The 18,522-nt window shown below is 46.8% G+C and overlaps 1 protein-coding gene and 1 long non-coding RNA gene across 3 annotated transcripts; one reads left to right on the top strand and one right to left on the bottom strand.

The window, feature by feature from the left end:
* The first annotated feature begins 3,055 nt into the window (after positions 1–3,055).
* On the top strand, positions 3,056–4,775 carry CUNH11orf86 (chromosome unknown C11orf86 homolog). Of its 2 annotated transcripts, none has more exons than XM_023564362.2 (2): positions 3,056–3,388; positions 3,969–4,775. In XM_023564362.2, exons 1-2 carry the CDS (start codon positions 3,131–3,133, stop codon positions 4,062–4,064), a joined length of 354 nt encoding a protein of 117 aa, XP_023420130.2. In that variant the 5' UTR covers positions 3,056–3,130; the 3' UTR covers positions 4,065–4,775. The 2 variants fall into 2 exon arrangements, with proteins under 2 accessions (XP_023420130.2, XP_063083661.1); XM_063227591.1 differs by having other exon boundaries at positions 3,058–3,388; positions 3,966–4,775.
* An 8,122-nt stretch (positions 4,776–12,897) lies between these two features.
* On the bottom strand, positions 12,898–17,682 carry LOC134470897 (uncharacterized). Its single transcript, XR_010040102.1, has 2 exons — positions 17,612–17,682; positions 12,898–16,784 (listed from the first exon to the last, which is right to left on the bottom strand). It is a non-coding gene; the product is annotated as an uncharacterized LOC134470897 (long non-coding RNA).
* Positions 17,683–18,522: the final 840 nt, after the last annotated feature.

Raw genomic sequence — 18,522 nt, forward strand, 5'->3', positions numbered from 1 at the left:
ATGACTGGCTCCCAAGGAGCAGAATACAGCAGAAATAACGGGCTGTCACTTCTGACATTAAGTTCCTGGGGACTCTGGCTCCTGCCTTGTCTTCCCACCTCCGGCCTTCTGTCTCTCCCTCACTCTGAAGGAAGATAGCTGCCCTGTCGTAAACTACTCTTGGGAAGGGTCAGAGGAGTGACAGCCAACAGCCAGCAAGAAACAACAGCCCTCAGTCCAGCAAGCCTCGGGTAGGGGAATTCTGCTGCACGTGGCAGGGGTGGTCTTCGAAGCCCATTCGCCCACAGCAGGACCTGAAAAGCCCTTTGTGGTAGCCTGGGGGAACCCTCAGCCAGAGTCCCGCTAAGCCATGTCCCAGTCTGGGCCCACAGAAACTGAAATAATAAATGTGTGTTTTATCTCATTTAAACCATCATGAGGTTTAAATGATATTAACAGAGGCATTAGCTCCAGAACCATTAAAAATGCTAAAAAAAAATAAATAAAAATAGTAGTTAGAGCCAGAGGAGAAGGAGGAAAAGGCAGTGCGACCTGGTCCCTTGGCCTGCACTCCTCACTCCACTGGTAATGTGTCACACAACCATGAGCAGCACCAGGTGTTCATGCTATGTCAGGCCCAGAGACACAGATGAAAGCAGTGCACCTCCAAGGATTGCCTGGTCCACTGGGGGACGGCACATGCCTGTGCTAGTGCTGGGCAGGCATCGGAGGCCTGCAGAGCCACATGTTGAAGGGTGAGACTGCTGGCCATGTGAGGAGGTCGGGCGGCAGGGGAAGGAAGGGTAGGAATGCGTGTTTTCTTCTTTCCTCAGTGGATGGGAGAGGGTAAAGATTATGGATTTAGCAAGTGTTCTGCATCAGTGCACTTGACACGCACCCAGGCAAGTGATTCAGTCCAGCGCGTCTCGGAGGGGTGTGAATCAGCAGGCTCCTCCTGATGTAGGCCTGGGAGAAGGGATTCAAGACTGCCTGTGCCCAGGCATGGGCACTGCAGAGTGGGTGACAGCCAGTCTCTGTCTTCAAACTGGCTTGGAGGTTAAACACAGGAAGGTGGGCAGGGTTGCAATACACAGGTTTGGGCATGCGATGGGATCTGTGTTTGGGACAGGTTCAGGCAGAACATCAGGCTCCTTACTTTTATAGCAGGAAGCAGTAGCTGAGCTTGACAGACCTGAGAAAGCCTTCCCTCAGACGGGAATGGTGATGTACACGTGTAATTCCAGCACTTGGGAGGCTGAGGCAGAAGGATCACAAATTGGAGCCCTGCTTTCGAAACTTAGGACTTGGTGAGACCCTGCCTCAAAATAAAAAAAATCAAAAAGTCTGGAGAAAGCAAGAGACCCTTTACCAAGAATAGCCCAGAAACAGAGGGAGAAAAGGGCCAAGACCACATCCAGGGGATGAAGATGGGATGGACCAGGAGTCGTAGCCAGCACCTCCCTGACTGTCCCTACTAGTCTGTGTAGCAGCCCAATCGAGGAGGACACAAGGCTCCTGGCTCCTGTCTTGCCTCTGTCACCAGCACTGGAATAGGAGAGTAGAGTGATAGAAACATAGACTTCAAAGTGGGAGTCCCAGTACCACCACTTACCAAAGATGCTCTCTGGCCAGCTGCTTGCTGTCTGCAAGCCTCACTTTCCCAGTCTATAAAAATGGAACAGCTTGGGGCTGGGGATTTAGCTCAGCGGCATAAGCGCCTGCCTTGCAAGCAGGCAGTCATGAGTTCCATCCCTGGTACCGAAAAAGACAAAAAAAAAAGGAACAGCTTGAGCATGGTGGTGCATGCCTTTAGTCCCAGCTAGCCAGGAGACTGATGCAGGAAGATCATTCAAATTGAGGAGTTTTTTTGATTTTTGGTACCAGGGATCGAACTCATGACCTTGCACTTGACAGGCAGGCATTTGTGCCACTGAGCTAAATCCCTGGCTAAATTGAGGAGTTCTGAGGGCAGCCTGGGCTACATAGGAAGACCTTCTTTAAAAAAAAAAAAAAAAAAGTAATCTGGGTGTGATAACACATGTCAGTAGCTCTAAGACTCTAGGAAGCTGAGGCAGGAAGACCAAGAGAGTTCAACCCAGTCTGGGCAACTTAGCAAAATCATATCTCTAAATAAATACATAAATTGATTAATTAATTTAAAAACAGGACTGGGGATGGTAGCTCAGTGTTAAGATGCCGGTTTCAATTCCCACTACCACATAGATCAAATCGAATCAAATGCAATCAAATCTCTTCCTCAGATTAACATAATGTTTAAATGAAATCCATGGAGGAATTAGCTGCAGAACCAGAAAAATGCTCAAGACTAAAAAGAGTATGACTCAGAGGTGTGAGGTCCCTTCAGCCTTCCAATCCTCTGATTCTAGGGAATCTGCTGGCCCAGCCTAAGACCTCTCCTTTTTTCCCTGTCTTGTGGGACAGAGCTGCTGGCAGTTTTGCTTTGAAGGGTAGCTACCTTCACAATTTCACTTTCTTCCTTTTTTTTTTTTTTTTTTTTTTTTTTTTTTTTTTTGAGATAAGCTCTCAATATGTAGTCCAGAGGGTCCCTGAACTTGGTATCCTTCTGTTTCAGTCTCCCACATGCTAGGGTTATAGGTATACCCCCCAGCTCAATTTCAGCTTATAACCAAAATGACCAATCTTATAAATAGGCTGACCAAGAAAGAAAAGTTTACTGCTCATAATGAATGTCACGAACTCTTTTTTGGAGAGGCATTGCTATATGTATGCCGGATGTGCCGTGCTGGAATATTAGGAGCAGAATGAGGCCTGGAAGAAATTCCAGGCTGGAAGATCACAAGTTTGAACCCAGGCCTGAACCACTTGGGGTCTTAGCAAAAAAAAAAATTAAAAAGTTGGGCATGTAGTTCAATGCAAAGGCCTGGGTTCAATTCTCCAGTAACTGATAAATTATAAAAAGCACCAGTCCCTTGGTCTGAACTCTTTGCCCCAGAAGGTGAGGTAGTGGTGGTGAGGGTGACTCAGAGATGCTCAGCCCATGGCTTGCCCTTTGGTTTACGATGGCCACCTCAGCAGTGCCAACCTTTGCCCCCAGGAGATCAGCTGTCTGACCGGTGGAGGCGGCAGACCATCTGGGAGGCTCGCCAGTGCCAAGGAAGCCTCCAGAGCTATGGGAACCGGGTTACGCAGCCGCTCCTTTCGAAGCCCCCGGTCCTCCTATGGGAAGCTCCAGGAAGGACAACTCCGGCGGACACTGAGCCTCCGGGAGGGCCGTCACAAGGGCAGGCCCCAGGACCTGGATGGAGGCCCAGAAGGGCTGGAGTCCCCTGCTCAGGAGTGGCTGCCCGGGAGACTGGAGGACACCGATCAGCTGATCCAAGCCCAGCGAGGTGCAGGCAGCCGACAGTGGCTGAAGCAGTACCAACAGGTACACTGAGGGCTGGAGGAAGGGTGGCACCATGGCAGGAGAGAGGAGGGTTCTGGGAGAGGCACCAGGGCTGCAAAGGTGGTGCAGGGTGGACACACATAGGCTACGGAACCAGGAAAAGAGCACAGCGGTCTGGACGCAAAACTGCAGACAGAGGCACCCAAGGGTCACCTTCAGAGCGCCCTGAAGATGTTGGAGATTTTCCCACGGGCACTGGGGAGTCATGCAGATTTTAGGTTGGGGATGGGTGTGCGTGTGATGTACTCAGGGTGTTTTAAAACTTTCCATATACTATGTAATGTAGTATGTTGCATGGGTGACAGAACAGAAGGCAAGGAGGGCAGCCAGTAATGTCCCAGGGTGTCATTTTATTCCTCTCTTACCCTGGGGAAAAGGAAAAATCCAGACTGCCTTGGGAGAGGTATGGGGCTGCTGGCCCTGCTGGTAGGAGAAAGGGTCACAGGTGAGGGGCACTTCTCCCTGGGGTCTACCCCCACCTTGTGGCTGTTTGTAGAACAGCACCCCAAGCCCACCGCTCAGCCCTGGCTCCTCATTTCCCTCAACCCTGGTCTTCCAGCAGGTGCGGAGGACGTGGCAGAGCTTTGTCACCAACTTCTCCCACGTGACTTTGAGTCAGTCGGCCTCCCCAGAGCCCCCACTGGACACCACTAGCTAGCAGTGTTGGAGGATGCCCCTTGCTGACCCTGCCTCTTTGCAGCTCTTCTGGACTCTGGACTGCACCGGCCTGTGTCACGTAACCCAAGGAGCCACCCCACAACCTCCACCACCCACCCCCAGTTCACTGGGAGCCCCATGCGGCTGCCCCAGGCCATGACCCTCTCTCTCCAAGGCTGGGTCTCAGCAAAGACCCCGGTGGGGCTGAAGGGAAGTGGTCGGCTCTGTGCCCTCTGGGCTTAGAGCTCCCAGAACACATGAGATAGCTCTTAGGAGCCTGCCTAGAAGTGAGGGTATCAATGCTCCCAGCCCCATGTAAGACCCCACAAGATCAGTTACCACTTCCAAGACAGAGCTTGAGGAAGCCAGACTTGTGGCTGAGATGCTCTTGGATGGATGTCATTTGGTCACAGGGCCACCACTTGCTGCTGGGTCCCCTCCCAAACAGTGAGCCCACTCAGGCAAGGACCATGTCTGGGAGGCTCTCAGTGCTGGGCACCCACTGGCCAACAGACCCAGCCTGTTTGTTGTTGCCTTCAGGCCTCAAAGTATCCCAATGAAGGAAGCAAGGGGAACATTTCCTCTTGATGTGACAGAGGGGAAACTGAGGCCCAAGGTGGAAGGGATCTGTTAATTTTGTCTTCCCTCACCCTACCCACGTCAGTGCCCAATATCGGCGCTAAACACAGGAATAAAGATCTGTTGCACTGAAGTGAATGAGTTGTCCGGTGACTGAGATGAGGCCCTCGGGCCACTCCCACTGCTGTGAGCCTGGGCCCTGAGCCCAAGCAGGGCTTACTTTGAGGCTCAGAGAGGCATAGGGGCTCGTCCAGGGATGTGCAGAGGGAGAGGGGGGACTGACCTCCAAAGAACCTGAGCTCTTTGAGGGATACCAGCGCCTACTGCAGGATCCTGGGGCTTTCCTAGCTCCAGCAGACCCACAGTTAAGAGACAGGGAGTGGCGAGGCCTCACCATCCTGGTACAGGGTCTCTTTGGGAATTGAGGAGGTACAGCAGAAATAGAGTGGATCTCCTTGTACCTCCAGAACCGAGAACCCTGGCAGGAGCACTCGGGAACAAGAGAGGTCTAGGGGAAATGCTGTCACAGCCACTTACATGCCAGTTTGGAAGCTAGACAGAGCTGAGCAGAAGCCTCCAGCCCTATTAGGTGCTGACTTCAGTTGCTCCCAGCTCAGTCCTTTTTGTAGCAGTACTAGGGGTGCCTTGGGGAACCCCGGGTCTCCAGGAAGCAGCTTGTACTCACAGCCCTGCCAAGCCATCTCAGGGTCTGCAGGAGGAAGCTGGGCCAGGCCTCTGCTCTCTGGGCCTGTCCTGGCCTCTTTGTCCCTAGAAACAAGCCCTGTGATCCTGTCTAATCCATGTCTGTCTTCCACCAGGCCAAAAGTTGCAAGGAACCTACCTGGTTTTTCCACCGGGATGCCAGGGTCACATTTTAGGGTTTAGGCTTTAGACCTGGTGTTTAGTAGATGCTCGGTAAATGATTATTGAGTGAATGTCAAGGGACAAGCTCAAGGTCACACAGGGAGTTGATGGCTGAGCTGGCCTGTAGTTCATGATCTGGGTGACTCTCACTTAGGGTGACTCTCACCTACAGTCCCACTAGTAATCCTGTGGGCAGGCAGGTAGTCCTTCAGCAGGGTTCAGCCTGTTAGGAAACTGGTTCCCAGCTGTAAGTGATACAGGACATGAAATACAAAAATATTATATTTCCTAACTTGTTAGATGTCTGATACAGCAAGATTGGATTCTCTAAAAATCAAAGAATGAATTCTAGGAGCAATGGAAGTTAATAGTAAGAAGTATTTATTGAGAGGGAGAGATATAGCTCCTGAGAGGGAAGAGGAGGCCCAAATTGGTTGCTGAGGACCCTACTTTAAGGGAAATATTATGGAGCAATACCCACATGGGTACGATGTGGATTACAGCTGTGATAAATCAATAAGGATACAAGTATAATCACTTCGGCAGCAGTGATCCAACGGGAAACAAGGATGCATGGAAAGAACAAAGACTTTTTCTAGGAAATCAAGGGACTGGAGGTTTTGGTCACCCACTGGGGTGACTGATGTCTATCTAGGTTTCATTAGGCCTAGTGTTTGTCCTTTAAGGAAATGCACAGCCCTGTTCATTTTGACTTTATCTTGAGGCCTGATCTCCAACAGATGTGTCTCTGGCCACAGTTGAGATGCGTTTCACTTTTGCCCTGGCTTTCTCAAGGACCCAGCCTTATTTGACTGCCTATAATATTTCTGCCTAGCTAAGCTGTCTATAATAAACTGTCTCTGAAGAGGTATTCCTAACCTGTCATGAGGGGGCAGTGGGCCATGACTGTCCTGGCTTCTTCAGCCTGAAGGGAGTCATAGTTATGATTGGATAGAGAGACTCTCTCAGAGGATCTAAATAAAGGCCCTCGGTAGATGTCAGGTGTTCTCATTTTGGGCATGCACATAGCTTTAAGTCTGGAGGGGAAAAAGCTAAAGAAACAATTAAGTACATGGGCCAGACAAAATGATCTACAAGACTATAATGGATATAACCAACAAATGTTTCCACCAGGAAGATCCAGTTAATCGCCTTCCATAAAGAGGATAAAGAGAAGGTCCAGGGAATTTCAGAATCTGATAAGGCCTGAATCTGTCATCAAACATCTTGCAGCCCTCAAGATATCAGCAGAAGGATCAGGAATATATGCACAACATTCAGCTTTTATAATTGCACAAGTACTCCTTGTGCTGTTGACAAGATGTCTAAGGCCATTCAGTTTTAGAGGACAGCTTCCCTCGTTAAGTTTACTTCTCATTTAGGGGACAGAGAGATCATTTGAGGTGTCATTTAAGGCCTGTTGAGTATAGTTGGTCAAGGCCTTGATGTACTGCATAACATCTTCTAATCCTAGGAAAGGGACAAAGATAGGCCAAAGGATCATTCTAGTGAAACAGTCTTCTTGACTATCGATGTTATAGAAAAATATGCAGGTTTGTGAATGTTTTTGACACTCCTGCCTTGTAGCCATATGAATCTCAGTGTGTGTCTCCCTATCAACCCTGGGGATAACCAGGACCATGAACTGGTTCCACAAGACCAATAAGTGCCACTGGGAACTTCTCATCTAATTCCAGGGTGACTAAACTAGTCACTTGCAAATCAGCCTTCAACCTGGAAAGTTACAGTTTATATACATTGCTCGGGGAGTGTTCATCCCAGGAATTTAGTAGAGTTGGGCCAATGAGAATAGGAATTATTTCTTTGTTCCCAGCATAAGGGGGCCTTCCTACCAAGTTGCCCTATAGTTGGAGATAACCATATATAATCATCCCAAATCTGAAAATAGCCATCTTGATATTTATGCTTGTTGGCTCTCATGATAGGACACTTACTTTTTCTTCAATAGGGGTTTTACTGGTACCTGTAAAGATGCTTCAGTAGTAATTTTAGAAAAGGTCTGAAAACGTACAGGATCATTAAGGGTGGAGTTCATAGGCCACTCGGTTATCTTGTAATGGTGGGCTAAACTATGAATATTTGTGCCTAGCTTAGCTGTCTATAATATAAGGAAGGCAGAAGGCTGGCTCAGGGGCTCCTAACCTGTGTTGCCACACTTAATTCAGTAATCATTCCTGGAGAATTTTAATACTGAAACAGTGAAAGGGAGGAGGGAGGAAAATCGTTTCTGGAGGAATCGCCGTGGACACTGTTTTGCTCTGTGCCAGGTCACTGAGGGGACAGTATGTTAAGCGTTTCAGAAAAAGAGCTAAACTACCTGGGTTTGAATCCAGACTGTGCCATCTGGTGGTTTGTGATCCTAGGAAAGTTACTTACCTTCTTGGTCTCAGTTTCCTCATTTTAGCTAATAACAGCATGCAGCTCCCAGGGTCCTAGGTAGGACCCCATGGATGCAGGTTCTTAGAGTGATAAAGGAAAAACTGTCCTCCAACCTAATACAATACCCATGACAGCCACTCAGGGTGGGCATGATCAGCCTTGTTCTATAAGTGAAGGAATAAAGATGCAAAAAGTGAAGTGACCACTCAGAGGCCACGCAGTGAAGACAAGGTGAGGTCTGGGCCCAGGCTCACGTCAAATCCTGAGATTGCTGGGGTTTCATGATGGAACATCAGTCTGGAGTGTGGACTCTCAGGGAGCCCCAAGACCCCCAATCCAGACTTAGGGATCAGAGGCAGCTTGGCAGGGTGGCGGGGAATAACACCTTCTTTAACATTTCAAACTTCTGCAGGCACTTGTGCCTGCTGTTACCTCCTGCCCCCTCCCAGTCATCCTCCCACTCTGTTCCCACACTGCAGCCACACTGATCTTTCTAATCATGGAATTCCTGGTCCCTTGTCACCTCAGGGCCTTCATACATATGGTTCCTTTTCCTAGAATATTATTTTTTCTCTCTATCCTTTTCTAATTTATTTTCTCTTTGCCCTTGGCTCAAATGTCATCCCTGTGCCCCCCAGGCTGGCCTGGTCTCTTTGCTATATACCCACCCCAAATCCTGGGTTCCATCCTCAGAGCAGTTAGAAGTCAGGTATGAAATGGGTTGATGGTGATTCCCTTAAAAAAAAACAAAAACAAACAAACCAAAAAAAAAAAAAACCAGGCTTTTCTGATAAAGAGGTTGATTTTATCTTAATACAATGACAATTATTCTCATTAGAGGGACATACAAAGGAAAAAATGCAGCAGAACAGAGGAAAGGCAATTTGAAGCTGAAGACAAAGTTCATAGTGACAACAAACCAGTAAGTTGAAGATTGCCATCAGCCACCAGAAACTAGAGGAGATGACAAAAGATTGTCTCCTGTAGCCTGGAAAGAAAGCATGGCCCTATCAACACTTTAATTTTAAACTTCGGTCTCCAGAGAAAATCCCTTTCATTTATTGTAAACCTTTGAGTTTGGGGTAACAACAGCTACATGAAGTTCACAGTGTGTTTGGAGGGGTGGTTAGACCTGGAGGAGAGTCAGATATTAAGTCCTGTAGTTCCATATGCAGCATAGAGGAAATCTGTGGCAAGATGTGACCTCCAATAGGCTTGGTGGCCCCGCCCCAAAGGCACTTCCAGTGGTTATAACTCCCATAGCTTCTCTTTTGGGCTTTCTCTGCTCCCTCCTTGTAGTTTTCCTCAGATGACCCATATTCCTGGCTTCTCCAAACTTTGAAAGTCTCTGCTTCACCTCAGATTTCACACTTACAGCTTCACGCACTGCCCTCTCAGGGTAACACTGCCTGGCCTCCTGAAATCTGGGTGGAAGCCTTCCTGAGCCCACAACTCTTCCATTCTGCATGTACCTAAAATCAGTGCCTCATGGATGATGCCAAGCTCTGCTGCCAGCAGGAGAATAACAAGGCTTCCCTCTCTCTTGGCTGTGGGATTGAGTTGCTAAGCACTCTCAATCCAATTTCAAGGAACAAATTCTCTAGGTCTCTGCCATTCTGGAACATGGTGTTGTGGGACTTTCTTCTCAAAGCAAAGTCTTTCACTTTCACAGTTTTGAAGCTAAAAATTGTGGAGTCCTGATGCTTCATGTGATGCCATCAGGCAGGCTTCTATTCCTTATCAGAAATCAAGATCTCCTCTGATCTATCTTTGCAATCCACAGCTTTACTGTAACTTCCTTTCTGACCAAACTCATAATGTTTTAAATCATTCTGCTGGCTTTTTGCTCTTGATTCTCTTAATAAATCTAAAAGCCCCCCAAAGTAGCCATGCCACAACTTCAACATTCAGCTGCCTTAAAATTCTGCCAAATTAATTATTCCACTGCCCTTAATTTCAGTCTCAGGCAAAGTCTCTGGACATGAGCAAAATGCTGACGAACTTTCTGCCAAGCCATAACATACATTGTCTAGAGTCCAGAAGCCAATTCAGTCTTTCTTCCCATCAGAAACCTCTTTATCCAGTTCTTACTGGATACAGCTTCAGGTATTCCAACTTAACTTTTTCAGCCAGCATCTCTGAACCTTTCCTAATTCTATCCCATCCCACAAGCCAGTTCCAAAGGCTCTTCAGTCACATAGCTAGAAAATGTCACAGCAATGACCCCACTTCTCTGGTAGCAAACTCTATCCTATCTCTCAGTCTCTCTGTCTCTCTCTCCTCTCATTGCTTTTGCTGTCTTCCACCTGCCACAAACTTTTGTCCCTCTGCCATGGAGCCAGCTGATGATGGACTAACACCTCTACAAACTGAGCTAAATAAACCTTTCCCCCTTCAACTTTATTGTGTTATTTTGATTTGTACCAGGACTTGAACTCAAGGACTTTTACTTGCCAAGCAGGCACTTGTGTCATACCCCTTTGACTTTGGACATTGAGTATTTTGTCTCATCAATGAGAGAAATGTATCTAAGACACTTGCCAAGCACATTGTGCACTTCACAGATCTTCCCTAAAATATAGCATCCACAGAGACATCCTTGGTGCTGGTGGTCACCATGGTCCATGCAGAGGCACAAGGCAGAGGTCTGAGCTTCTCTCCTCACCCAGGCCAGTGCCAGCCTAATAGCTGAGTCTCAGTTTCACACTTCTTTGTTCTAATTCAGCCATGCAGGCCAAGAGGTCTCTGCTAGTCTTCTTGGGGGTCCAAGCAGTGAGCCAGGAGCTAAAGGGACCTGAGTACCCCTGGCTCTCCCCACTGAGCTCCAGTCTCTTCTGATTACCATCCCTACCTCATGCAACTGTTCTGCTATGTTTCCAGGACTGGAGAGCTCCCTACTTATCCAGAGCTGATCATTACATGTGACCTCTGCCCTTGAGAAGCTCATAGCCTGGCTAGGGAACAGACAGACAGACAGATGGCCACTGCTCTGCTATGAAGCAGAATGGGATGAATGTTCACTGGGGCAGCATGGTGAGAGAGATTCCTTGGAGATGCTGATTCCTGAGCCAGTGTGACACTCTGGGCTTGGCTGAACCCTCTTCCCCCAGCCTCCTGAAAACCTCCTGCCAGGGAGAAGGCTGTGAGCAAGTAGAAAAAATACCTAGCAGGAAAAATAGGGCTGCTTGGCTGCACTAATGGGGAATGCAGTGAGGCGAGCAGAAAACACTCAGTCCCCAGCCTGTCTCAGAGCCAGGCTGCAGATGCAGGCTGGAGGTCCCTCGAGTCCAACAGATCCAACACTCTTTCCCCATTGAGCGTGGAGCTCAGTGTGTACAGCCCAGCAAGGAGCCAGCAATGAGGGTCAGGCCTGAGTGTAAGCCTGTGGCCCAAGCACCTGCCCCGTAATTGCTCTTGGGTAAATTGCCCTGCTCCTCTGGCCTTCATTTCCCCTCTGTAAAGTGGGGATGCTGATCTCTGTTTCCTTTGGACAGAGGGGCACATGAGATGTCAAGTGTGCAAAAGCTTGGCAAGCTTCAAGGGTGCAGCCTCCTAAGAGAGACACTTTACTCCAATCTTCTCATGACCCTCATTAAGCTGGAGAGCAATTTGTAAAAGACCTGAGGCCAGACCCTCTAAGCTTGAATCCTAGTTCCACTACTTACAAGCTGGGTAACATCAGGCAATCCCTTGACCTCTCTGTGTATTGGTCTCTTTGTTTGTTTGATAAAAATAGCAGTCCTCTTTACACGGTTATTTTATTGCCTGAGTCAATGCACACAAAACAATATAGGGTGGTTCATTAGCCCCTGGTTCTCAGTAGCCGCTTCCAGGGAATTCTCCCCCTGTGACCTTGGGCAGGTCTCAGTCTGAACCTCAGAGGCTGCCTCTGGAAAATGGGGCTGTTAATAATAGCTCCTGGCTTGAGGCCACCAAAGGATGAGACGGGCCAAGCACACAGTGTGCTGAGTGAAGGCCAGCTCAAGGAAATGCCCACTCACCAAGGACAGCCTGGGGAGCCCTGCGTGTCCCCAGCTCACCTCAGCTGTACTCAGCTCACCTCAGCTGGGTGTGACAGGGAGGAGCCCTGAGGATCTGGGAAAGTGGGCCAACAGACTAAATGGCTGCCCTGAAGCCTCCCAGGAAGGGCCTCCACTTAGAGCGTGCGACGGAATAGGACTCACAGGACAGGGCATGGGAGGAAGCTGCTCCATCCTCACTGTCTCCTCAGTCACCAAGGCTGCCGCTGGTCCTCCCCTCCCCTAACCAGCCAGGCCCCATCTCCCTCTTTGAACCCCAGGCACAAGCAGTTAACCTGAGCATTTTTTGCTGGGTGAACTTTAGAGAGGCCAAGAGGACTCATCCCTCTCCAAGAGGCCACCAGGAGTCAACCCCAAGGATGACCCACACTCTAGCAGCCACTTGGGGTACAAGTGTCTAGAAAAGGACAGAGTTAGCACTATGAGTATAGGCACCTGGAAAGGTCACCTGAGAAGAGGGTAATCTTAACCCCCGTGGCAGATCAGGAGGGTGCCCAACAGGAGAAAGAACAGAGGCAAAAGCATGGTGACCCAGGACAGCCAGGATATTGGGGAACTATGTGAAACTCATAACTTTTGCTAGGGAAGAAGTGGCAGTGGGAGACAGAAAGGTGGGCAAGGACCACTTTAAAAATACAAGAATATCATCAAATAAGCAATTTGGCAATATGTGCCTCCTGCTGGGAGAAAGCTATCACAGTCTGGCCCTAAAAGTCACAGCTGAATTTTATCAAACTTCCATATCCAAGTCCCAATTTCCAAGAACCCCCAGGGACAGAGAACATGTTAAACTACACCATGGGGCTGCAATTACCAAAATACGGATTGTAGGGACCTCTACAGCACAAACAGTTTAGGTTTTATTCTGCCATTCCATCTCCAGCAAATAAGTTTCAAAGGAAAAAAGGAGAGATAGAGTGGGAAACTCTAAATTAAAGGAAGACTGAAAAATTAACCAATTATAATGTGCTAACTTTATTTACAGCAAACATACTTTAAAAGAAGAGGTAAGGAAAGAAAAAAGAAAAATGATGAAATATTTAGAATTTCAACATTAACCAGATATTTGATAATATGATATGACTTTCTTTTTAGGAATGGAAATTATATAGTCAACCTTCTGTATCTGTGGATTCAACTGCAGATCAAAAACATTTGGGGAAAATTACATCTAGATCGAACATGTACAGACTTTTCTTTCTTGTCATTATTCCTTAAAGAATATAGTGTAACAACTATTTATCCTGTATTTGTATTGTATTATATATTGTGCATAATCTAGAAATGACTTAAAGTATACAAGAGGAGGCTGGGCATGGCGGCACAGGCCTGTAACTCTAGCACTCACAAGGTTGAAGCAGGAGGACCAGCATGAGTCCAACCTGGGCTACATAGCAACCTCAAAGCCAACCTGAACTATATAATGAGATCATGTCTCAAAAAAAAATGTACACAGGAGGATGTGCATAGACTATATGAAAATACTGCACCATTTTATACAAGGGACTTGAGCATTCTCAGATTTAGGTAGCCTGGGTAGCCTGGAACCAATTTTCCAAGGATATTGCAGAACAATTATAGTAGTCATATTAAGAAAAGATTCTTCCATTTTTTAGATTTTTAAAAACTTGTATAGATGGCACCATGCAACGTCTGGGACTTTCTTGGAAGGTGAAGGAAATGGACTTTTGAGAATGTAGATGAGCAGATCAGCCCTGAGTTAACACTGCCCAGGCAGTAGATGAGGTGGGGGAACCTAATTTGACACATATGTTTCTCACAGAGCGGTTTGAAAAGCAACAATCTCTACAAGTCCTGACCATGTGGAAATGGCTAACACTTGGCTAATGAACTCTGTACCCCAACTTACCTCCCTGGATAGGAGGCTATCCAGGGGTACAGGGTGCTAGGAACCACTGTGAGATGGCTCAAAAAGGGCTCATATGACAATGAAGACACTGTTGTCAAAAATGTCTGTGAAGGGCCTGTGTACAATTGTTTTAAAAACTGTGTCTGGGCTGGGGTCATAGATCAGATTTGCCTAGCATATCTGAGGTCCTGAATTCAACCCTCAGCACTGAAAAAATGACAAAAATAAATAAAACAAGTAAAAATCTGTATACGTTTATATAGTATCCACACCAGGACTGCGGCTGCATACTACCATTCTGTTGGCCTGGCTGTTGTTGTTGTTGTCTTTATCCCTGACTGTGCCCCTCAGTGCTGATTCCATCCCCACCACATGGGGGGGGGGTGCTGCTACAAAGAGGACTCAGGACCTGGAACTTATCACCCGGAGGATCAGAAGGCAGGAAGGATATTTGGAGTTACAGCCAACTGGATGTGGCCAGAAGTTAGCTCTGTATATTTGGAAACCTGTGGGCAGCATTTATTTGCTAGGAAGTCTGGGTCCCTTCCCCTGTTGATCCCAGAAGCCACAGTGGCCAAAGGACACAAACTGGAGAAGGGCAGGAGTGGGCAGTTTGAGGTGAGGGCCGAGGCCAGGGATTGGCACGGTGGGTGAGAAATAGCTGCAGACGCAGTGGTGTCAGAGGTGGCCTGGGCAGAGGGGGGATCTGGCAGAGCCACCATTTGCTAAGTGGACTTGGACAAGCATCTATGGACTTTGCTTGTGCACATAAACACACGAGCCCTCACTCTGTCTCTTGCCATCTCAGTGTGGCTAATTTCTGGAAGAGTCTACTTTCTCAGTGACAACATGAAAACAGTAATAGGACTGAGCTATGGCTTGTCCTGAGGTGTCCAGGAGCACTTGCTACCTATGACCTGCAACTGCTGCTGCTTGGTGTCCAGTTTCAAAGCCTTCTGTACAAAAGGCACTATAAACACAGCTAACGAAATTCAAGCCAGGTGTGGTGGTGCACACATGTAAGCCCAGCATTCTGGGAAGATAATGCAAGAGGATCAAAAGTTCAAACCCGAACTGACCAATCAATTTAGTGAGACTCTGTCTTAAAAAAAAAAAAAAAAAAAAAAAAAAGTGGGGGCAGGCTGCAGATACAGTTCAGTACAAAAGCCCTGGGTTTAATACCCAGCATTTAAAAACAAAAAAGATGAGATAAGAGTAAGGCATTAAGGGATGCTCTCTCAACCAGGTGATAAAGGTCAATCTTGACAGTGACAAAAATGGCACTTTCTGTGTGATTTTTCTCCCAAAACTCATAATATCAGTTATTTTATTAGTTTATTAATTTTGACAAATGTACATCAATTTAAGAGCCAATAAAAGGGACCCAGAAACAATGGCACATGCCTGTAATCCCAGCTCTCAGGAGGCTGAGGTAGGCCAGATTGTCATGAGTTCAAGGCCAACCTGAACTATATAGGGAGACCCTGTCTCAAAAGAAAAAAAAAAGAATGCTAAAAGGAAAACAGAGTGAAGTACATGTCTTCACAATTTTTCTATAAATCTAAAACTATTTTAGGGGCTGGGGATTTAGCTCAGCAGCATAAGCGCCTGCCTTGCAGGCAGACAGTCGTGAGTTTGATCCCTGGTACCGATAAAAACGAAAAAGACAAAAAATAAAAATAAATAAAACTATTCTAAATTGATATATTTAAAAAAGAAAAAGCCACGCATCATAGCACAAGCCTGTAATACCAGCACTTAGAAGGCTGAGGCAGGAGAATCTCTCTGAGTTTGAGGCCAGCCTGGGCTACATAGTGAGTTCAAGGCCAGTCTGCACTCCCTAGAGATCCTGTCTCCAAAAAAAGTGCTTTTTAACAAAGATCAACAACCTACATGAAAAACGAGCAAAGGAAAAAAGGCAGATGCACAGAAAGGAGAAAGGTAGGTCAATACACCTGAAGAGATGCCTAGCCACCCAATAACAGGGAAATGCAATCAAAACAGCAAAGTGTTGTCATTTTCTTCCTAAATGATTGGCAAAATTGGAGCTGATCACTGGTACCTGATGTTGCTGGGGTTTAGGAACATGTGGGCAGGAGTGGCAACTGCTACTGTTGTGTTTTTTGAGACAGGGTCTCACTATGTAGGTCAGGCTGGCCTTGAACCTACTATGGAGCCCAGGCTGGCCTGGTCCTCCTGCCTCAGCCTCCTGAGTGTTTGGATTATAGGCATGTGCCATCATTCTCGGCTTTAACAATTTGGTTGTAACTTCCAAGATAAAAGTACACCTGTCCAGTGTGTTCACTAGTGCATTATTTGTAGTAAGAAAAATCAGAAGCAACTTCAGCCCACCCATAGGAGACAATGATGAACCCGCCCACACAGCAGACTGCTTGTCAGTGGCCAAGAGGCATGAGGTGGGCTTGTAGGGCCAAGGACAATCCTCACTGCAATGCCACAGAGCATGCAGCGGGGCTGCCTCACTGGAAGTGTACTTTGTACTTTCTCCAAGTTCGTTGCTCTTATGGTCCTCATTTTACGGATGAAAAAGCTGAGGCCAAGGACTCTCCCGAGGTTATATACTTAGTAAGCGCAAAGTGTGGATTTGAACCCAGACAAACTGGCTCTAAACAACCAACAGTTTACCTCTTTCTCAACAGATATTCTATAATTATATGTACATAATATACAACATATAATTACTTAATATATAAAATAGATGTATCTATAAATACAGATATGTATTTACACAGAGTTGTCCTCAGTATCCAAGGATAATTGGCTCCTCCAGGAGCCCAGAAATATGAAACTCTATTAGAATTAACAAACCAGTTCAGCAGGACACAAGATCAATATACAAAAATCAATTGAACACTCATCCCTTGTACAGTGAAGCTGTCACCAACTAGCGGGGGTCCTTGCGTTGGTGATAATGGAAGTCGCAACAGGATGAGTTCACAAGTGAAAGCTTTAATTGGAAAGTAAGAGAAAGTGAATTTTAGCTTGAAGAACTGACAAAGATCATGCTGTCCCCATAAAGAAAAAAACAAGAGAAAGTAGCAAAGGGCTCCAGCTTGAGCAGCTGGGCAGGGTATACTGATGAGGGTCACCCTGGCTGGTTCACGAAAGAACAGAGACCAGTATCACAGGGCACTGCAGTGGGCTGGGAACCAGATCATTGTCTCCATCGTGGTTTTAGAGCTCAGAAGAAAGCCACATGGCTTCAGGGACAACCCAGTCTCATGAGATGATTTCTCTGTTTGGAGTCGTCTCAGCCATGTGGGGCTCTGCTGGAACCCAGGTGACCCCGGGTTTGCAATTTTGGGCAGCATGTGGGGTGCAGGGCACAGGGGAGGGTGGGGCTCTGGAACAGAGAGCTGTAAAACCTGGTAACTACATGACACTGTAAATCTTGAAAATTTCTTTAGCTACTATTGGAATTTGCAATCTTAAAAGGAGATGAGATGGGCTAGGTAAATTTAGAGCTAATAAACCTTGTCTTGCCATCTTTTTGGTATGGAAATTGGATCCAGGACCCTTGCACTGAACTACATTCCCAGTCACTACCCTTCCCCCTTACATTTTGAGACATAGTTTTGCTAAATCATTAAGTTGCTCCGGCCGGGCTCAAACTTTCAGTCTATCTCAGCCTCCCAGAATGCTGGATTACAGGTGGATACCATCATGCCTGGCTGTTTTGCCAACTTTTCCCAAATGGCTAACATACTTAGATCCAAAGTTTTAAGGAAATAAAGGTTACAAATGAAGGTCAAACTTGGTTGTGCTCTTACTTACCTATTGGGCATCTGTACATCCAAGTGAGGAGTCATGGGTATTAGCAAAAACCACTTTTATGACCGTGACTGCCTCAGGAGAAAACACAAATCATGTTTTTAATAAGTAACAGTTTAAGGGCGCAGGAGTTTGCCCTTTGCCCTAGTGGTCTGTGTGTCACCAAAAACCTACAGAGAGATGCTCAAGTCCTTTATAGAAAATGACATAGTATTTGCATATTAACTTACACAATCTTTCCATATACTTTAAATGATTAGATTACTAATAATACTTAATACAATGTAAATAACTGTTCTTGCCAGGCATGGTGGTGCACACCCATAATCCCAGTACTCAGGAGGCTGAGGTAGGAGGATTGCCAGGAGTTCCAGTCAGCCTGGGTTACAAAGTGAGTTCAAAGCTAGCCTGAACCACACAGAAAGACCCTGTCTAAAACAGCACACACACACGATGGATTCAATACTAACTTCCAAATCCAAAAGTTAAACTCCCTGCTTTTTTCATGTGCACCAGCCTTCCACCAATCAGCTGTCAATATGTCATTCTGCCCTTCCCCCCAAACTCCACCCCTTGTCAAAGTGAATAAAATCTCCACTTCTTTATCAGCTCCACAGGGATCTTGCACCCTTCTGCCGCCCTTCCGTGCCCACAATAAAGCCCTCCCCCAACCTTTTTTCCTCTTTATGTCCTTGCTTCTGTACCATGCCAAGGAAAAACCTTCCTATATATATATAATGTATATAATATATATAGCTCTCCTGTGTTGTTCAGGGAATAACAACAAGAAAATGACAAGACGTACATGATCAGTACAGACATAGATCCAACCACACTGCACACAGCAGCAGCAAGCTGACACTGGCTGGCAGAGTCCATGCATGGGGGAGCTGCAGACACAGAGCGTGGTCCCC

The sequence above is a fragment of the Cavia porcellus genome, unplaced genomic scaffold (genome assembly GCF_034190915.1).
Source record: "Cavia porcellus strain 051 isolate PalLab524CR breed Dunkin Hartley unplaced genomic scaffold, mCavPor4.1 scaffold_17, whole genome shotgun sequence".
Lineage (NCBI taxonomy): Eukaryota > Metazoa > Chordata > Mammalia > Rodentia > Caviidae > Cavia > Cavia porcellus.